This window comes from Oreochromis aureus, linkage group 22, assembly GCF_013358895.1.
Source record: "Oreochromis aureus strain Israel breed Guangdong linkage group 22, ZZ_aureus, whole genome shotgun sequence".
In the NCBI taxonomy this organism is placed as follows: Eukaryota; Metazoa; Chordata; class Actinopteri; order Cichliformes; family Cichlidae; genus Oreochromis; species Oreochromis aureus.
This window is the reverse complement of record NC_052962.1, coordinates 20,059,220-20,065,525: the sequence shown is the minus strand read 5'-3', so window position 1 is coordinate 20,065,525 and position 6,306 is coordinate 20,059,220. Positions and strand designations below refer to the sequence as shown.

The 6,306-nt window shown below is 42.6% G+C and overlaps 2 protein-coding genes across 2 annotated transcripts in view; one reads left to right on the top strand and one right to left on the bottom strand.

Moving 5' to 3' along the window:
* Positions 1 to 223: 223 nt before the first annotated feature.
* Positions 224 to 3,412, bottom strand: mrpl53 (mitochondrial ribosomal protein L53). The gene is made up of 3 exons (XM_031742176.2): positions 3,271 to 3,412; positions 1,813 to 1,925; positions 224 to 417 (listed from the first exon to the last, which is right to left on the bottom strand). Exons 1-3 carry the CDS (start codon positions 3,363 to 3,365, stop codon positions 299 to 301), a joined length of 327 nt encoding a protein of 108 aa, XP_031598036.1. The 5' UTR covers positions 3,366 to 3,412; the 3' UTR covers positions 224 to 298.
* A 2,358-nt stretch (positions 3,413 to 5,770) lies between these two features.
* The window catches only part of pag1 (phosphoprotein membrane anchor with glycosphingolipid microdomains 1), a 59,865-nt gene continuing 59,329 nt past the window's right edge, over positions 5,771 to 6,306 (top strand). Inside the window, exon 1 of the mRNA XM_031742320.2 lies at positions 5,771 to 6,005. The gene's annotated coding sequence lies outside the window, so the exon portion shown is untranslated. The remainder of the gene's footprint in view (positions 6,006 to 6,306) is intronic.

The following is a 6,306-nucleotide window of genomic DNA, read 5'->3' as shown; positions in this document are numbered from 1 at the left end:
TACTGATCGCAGCACTTTTTTTTTTTTTTTAGCAGTTAAAGCATTTTAATTGATCCGGCTAATGTTGTTGGGAAATAACCCAGCTGAGAGAAACTCTGGCCATATGACAAAAACGATACAGTACTCTTTATTTTTTACTGTTTAGTTAAAAGGAGACAGAAGAATTTGACCATTAAATATTTAACCAACACAACATTTTAAATTAAAGCCAGTCAACACCATATGTATGAAATGGAATAGTTTTACTGTACATGTTCAACAATATTCACAGATAAATACACATCTGCCAAGCTCATGATTATTTCTTCTCTCCAACTTTTGCCTGCGGGTCCTTGGCGACGCAGCGGGATTGAAAAGCACTCAGCATCTCACTGCTGGTCAAATTTGCTCCCTTCATCAGCAGCTTCTCTCCGTCTACTGCGGAAAAGGACATAAACACAATGAGATGACTCATAAGAATAACATGCTTAAGGAGTACAGAAAGGAAATGTTTAAAAGTTCACTCTGCGCAAAAGTCAAGTAAGACACGCTGCGGCTCTGCTGACCTGTGGCAGACATCTGCAGTTTTGTAAAAGCCTGACTCACTGTGTGAGTGATGCTAATTGTATGAAATTCCAAGACCGGGTCATATGTTTCTGAGTGTATGAACTGCACATGTGCACCATTTCCAGGACTTTATGCTGTTTTTGAGCTTTAAGAATGAGCACACTTATCATCTTTGGCTCCCGTAACATATCTGGAATAGGCTTTTTAAAAACATAACCAAAAAGAGAGAAAATTAAACCAAGTTACGACTGTCTTGAGTCAAAGGTTAAAGCGAACGTCTTAGTGGCCGTATCATTGTTGTGCCTGGAGGTGATTGTAGTTATGATTTGGTGCTCCAGAGTGATGGATGCATCAGGGTAAGAAGAGAGATGGATGGCCTAGTGCCTACCGTAAAACTCTGTGCGGGCGGTGTTATCATCAGGGATTACTTCAGTTGGTCAGGTTGATGTTAGGCAACAATTTCTGACCACAAACTGAGATCAGCTGACTACCTGAAAAAACTGAATGGCCAAAATTTTCTATGAAAAAAAATGATGTTTTCTTCCCTGACAGGGGAAGATACATAAGATGGAGGCACCAGGCTGAAAATGTGAGAGAGTGGTGGAGACAGCATGAATTGGACACCACCTTAACCCCACATTGAGAAAGACTTTATGCACAAATACAAGTTCTTGATGAAAAATTAACGCACCTGTATAAAACGACATATTCTGTCTTAGCAGCTGGTTAAAAAAGTCAGACAGCTACTTTTGTATGCATTATTAACATTTCACTGCTAAATTTCATAAGTGCTAGACGAGCCAGTTATGAAACTACACATCACTTCAGACAGCTGAGGGAACGACGGCAACTATCTCATCCAAAATAACTCCACCCATGAGAACACTCCCATTAGGTCTTGAAGTGTAATCATATGATATATGAGCATGTAACTGGACCTCATACTGACAGCTCAACAACCATCTCCAGATCGATCTCCTCAATTTGTCATGAAATAACAAGTGAGCAGGCCTCCCCACCTATAAAACTACATGAATCACATTTTATTCCTCTTCAACATGTGAAAATAGTGGACTGTGTATAAAAATAGCTGTAATTTCTACACAGTTAATGCAATAATTTCGTTAAACCCCTCGAGTGACATCTTGATTGTTTAATTTAAAATCCACTGTGGTGGAGTACTAAGGTAAAACTAGAGAAAAAAAACTACTTATGGACCAAACTCTGCCTCCCCCACTCATTCTGATGTGCTCACGTCATACTTACCATAAGTGATATCCACTACGGGCTCAGACTTGTCATGTTTCACCACTGTTATCACCTCACAGTTCATGTTGGTAGTTCTGGCCTTCTCTGAGCCCACTAAGGCCAGAAACTCCCTGTGGGACAGGACAAAAAAAGCTTTTTTAGATTTACCGTATAGCACATTAAAGTGACAAAGTACATTTGTTATAGTATGGTATGTTAGCACAACTCGAGGTACTGTAGTAGATGTGAATATTTCCACAGTGGGGGACATCGAGTATGACACACTAAACTCCATTGCATTGATTTTACAGCAGTAATCACTAGTTACTCTACAGATTCAAAGTAAGGTTGACACCAAACCGGCAAACATTAAACATTAAAATAGTGTTTAAACATCAGTAATAAATATTTCCTTTGTGAACCGTTGATTTAGGCAGTAATGTACACTCTAAGGCCACTTTAATAGTTACACCTCTTCAAATGCTCGTTAACGCAAGTATCTAATCAGCCAGTCACATGGCATGGGCATGTACATATACCTAGGTGTGTAGACAACCTGCTGAAGTTCAAACCGAGCATCAACCGAGTGACTTTGAGCATGTCATGGTTGTTGGTGCCAGACAAGCTGGTCTGAGTATTTCACAAACTGCTGATCTGCTGGGATTTTCCCGCACAACCATCTCTGGGAGAAAATATCCAGCCGCAGTCATCTGGGTTAAAATGCCTTTTTGAGGTCATAGAGCAGAATAGAATGGCAAGACTGCTTCAAGCTAACAGGTAGTCAACAGTAAATCAAACAACCACTCATTACAACCATGCAGATGCAGAAGAGCATCTCTGAACACAGTGTGTCAAACCTTGAAGTTGGTGGGCTGTGGCAGCAGAAGACCACTCTGGCATTCAAGTTAGCTAACAACAGGAAACTGAGGCTAATATTCATACAGCAGGTTGGAAAAACATTGCATGCTCTGAATTTCTCAATTTCTGCTGTGACATTTGCGCAGTATAAACACACAGAAACGTGGGAAATCACTACCCAATAACAAAGTGGCCGGTGTATAATGGCGTGTAATGACTGTATAATGTCACGTGCAATCTAAATAACTAACAAAACAAATGCAAGTTACTTTAAGCAAAACTTCTTTTTAAACCTTCCATTAAAAGAGTTTAGACGAGACTTCGTGCAGCATGTCCTATAGTGTTGCTATGAATTTACGGAGGGTTTCTTTAATTAACATTAATCACATGTTGAATGTTTTAAGGGTGTCTTTACTAAGCATGAAAGCCAGCATAACCACAGTCTGTTCCGACAAGCATCAACGAGCTATACGCTACATACAACATGAAATAACGTCGCGGTTGGTGGCTGCTGGCTGTCGCTAACAGCCGTATTGTCAAATTACGACCGTCACCCGCCTTTCAGGCACACCGAACGGCTCTCCGACACAACAGCAGCGTCAAACGCGCCTTTCTTACCGTGTGGACCGGACATTGGACTCGAACGGACAAAACTGAACGGTTATTTTCTTCACAGCCTTTAACACCACGGTCGCTTTACTGGGAGCCGCCATGTTTTCGGTTTAATGACCTCTAACCTCGCCAGAGTGGGGTTTCTCACATGAGCCACGAGAGGGCGCCACAGGATTAAGGATTTCATTAGCTGCCACACTAACAGGTCCATACAAAGGTAATTATTATTGAACAGGACATGGAGCTGTTATTTAATAAAGAATGGAAGGTGATCATGATTTTTTTTAGCTTGCATTCATAGTTATTAAAGCAGGTGTTTTCCTATCCTTGCAGTCATCTGCCACAGATCATTCATAAGATCATTTATAAGCAAAGCATTGACACACCAACAAATGTTTTCCCCTCTCAGACATTATGCATTAACTTGTGAAGTTAGGCATTGTCTACTTAGTTATGCACTGTCTGTTTAATATCAGCGTTTCCTGTGACTTCACAGAGTAAATTATTGGTGCAATGCTGCTGTAGTACTCCCAGTGATAGCTTCACTAGTGGAAGCAGTTCACTGATAACAACACAAGTTGCAACACGGCCTTTATACAAAATACTGACTGTTATGTAAACTCCAACATCCCCAATCATAGTGACAAAATCAGAGGAAAAGTGACCGTGGCACCTTCAGTTGTGCAATCATCAGGACGATGGAGAAGGGGGTCTGTGAGGAAATAAGTCAATAAAGGAGGTGCTGCTGTTCAAATAGACAATCTAACAGGCACGTTTCATAATCAAATAGACAAGGAGGATGGGAAGTGTCCACGTCTTTCAACATTTAAGCTCTTGAAGGCGTCAGAAAAAAGTGAAAACGCTATTTTTTTGCACATTTTGGGCGTGACCCCTTTAATACTTCTCAAGAGAATGATGCTTAAAAATGTTTTTGGTGATATATTCCTCTCATTGAACAGTTTGTTTTCCTGTGACTTAAAAAAGAAGAAGAAGAAGAAGAAGAAGAAACCTTGCACATACTATTTACCTCATCTAAACTTTATCAAGGCCTCTGCACTTTCTTGACCTCTGCTCGCTGCAGCTGGGTATTTATAGACACCCCTGCCTGGTGTCAGGGAGTAAGCAGAACAAATGTGTTGTTCTCAGATCAGTAAGCCAGAGTGTGTGCTGTTTATCCCAGCTCTGACACGCCTCAAGTCTCTTTCCTGTGAGCGACAGCCTGACCCAGCCTGTAACAGTCAGCAGAGGCACGAGGGCTCTAAATTTAAACATTAAGGCTACTGAGATGCCGAAGCATTTCCTATACACCTCCCACCACACACGCGCACACACATGCACACACTCACACACAATAAGTAGTTGTTGGAGGCTTACTGTAAGAAAGTTGGGGAGAGGGCGGTCAGAAACAATAAATGCTCCAGGGGATGTTGACCTCAGAAAAAAAAAGGGTATTGTCTTGGTGTTGGAGTTCATTTATGAAGGCCTCTGCCTGAGCACAATATGAACTTAGGAGATGGTCCCCCTGGGAAGCTGTGGTGTTTAACATGATCTGCCATGTCTTTTTCTTTGCCACAAGGCTCCATCATTGCTATTTCTGCAACATGTCGAAAGAAATTCATGCTCTGGTGCCAAAACCCTGTTTTGAATTGTTGTTTCCACCTTGAGAATGACACCCAAGTTAGGTATGACTGTAAACCAAAGAGGCTGTAGTATGAAAGAATGAATCAGAAGTGACTGTAACGGCCTCCAAATGAATGGCTGATGGGTAATAGGGGTGAATTCACTTCTGGGGAAAGGTGGAGGATTGTGGCAAAGGGCCCCGCCACTGAGAGGAATCATAAGGGCGTATCTGTAACACAGAATCATCGTACTGCTGACAAAATGGAAAGAAATCAAACACACTGAGTGCTCTTTCTCATTAGTGAGTGCTCCCTGTTTCACTGCCTCTCTGTAAACCTATTAAATATAAATTACGCACAAAAACTCATAAATCAGTAAATAACAAAAAAACGTTCCTGCTGAGTTCCTTCCAGTAATCTGTGCAAAGTACAAAGCTACAAGTATGAGAGACTATTGCACAACAGCCTGGAACTGTTACACTCTTCAGTGTATTGCATGCACTGGTCTGGATTGAACTAATTACTGTAATTAGTTATAATGTTTTAGGCATCGTAAAAAATAAATGATACATAATTTGTGGGTTTTCTTCACCGTGAGAGGGATTTAATAAACCTCACACACGGTTACTTCACTTCTGAACACTCAAAAATGTCTACATAGCAGCCAGGTAATCATCCCATAATCCCTCGTAATGCTTACATTTGAATTAAACGAACAGGGTTAAGTGCCCTGAAAAAGAAGTGACCCTGCTGCACATCAATCGCAAGCTAATGGGAGACGGTCAAGGCCACTAATAGAAATGTCCGACTACATTTCCCGTGAAGCCCTGCGGGGGCAGCTCTCTGGCACTCCTCCTCCGCCCCCTCCTCCTCACAGCAGCGTCCTGGCTGGCTGGAACGGCGGAGCAGGCTGAAGTGAGCGTCCTGAAATGCGCGCAGGCTGAAGGACGAGCCGCATCGCTCCGTGTGGCCTCAGCGGACACCGATCACTCTCACACCGGCTTCATGCAGCGCGTCGACGGCGTGGACAGAGGTTAAGAGCTCAGCTGGAAAAGCCAGGCGCACTTTTCTATTCAGAGCGGCCGCTGAATGCTGGGTTTTTAGACTGTCTTCTCCCCTCCGGTGAGTGCATCTTCACAGCTGTGTGTAGAAGTTGTGTTTTTATTCGTTGTTGTTGTTTTTAATATGTAGTCGGTATATCCAGTGTTATGCCTCTCTTTTGGGTGACTGTCTGTGTGTGGAGGGCTGCATTGGGAAACTTCACGCACAGGCTGAGTGTACTGAGAGTTGTGACTGCGGCACGCAGAGGCAGCCTCGGTGCTCGCAGTCAAACCAAATTTAAGAAGCGGTGACAGTCACGCTGAGACAGGGACTTGTTGCCCTCTGCTGAGCGTTTCGTCTTTCCTGCTGATTCCCAAGAGTG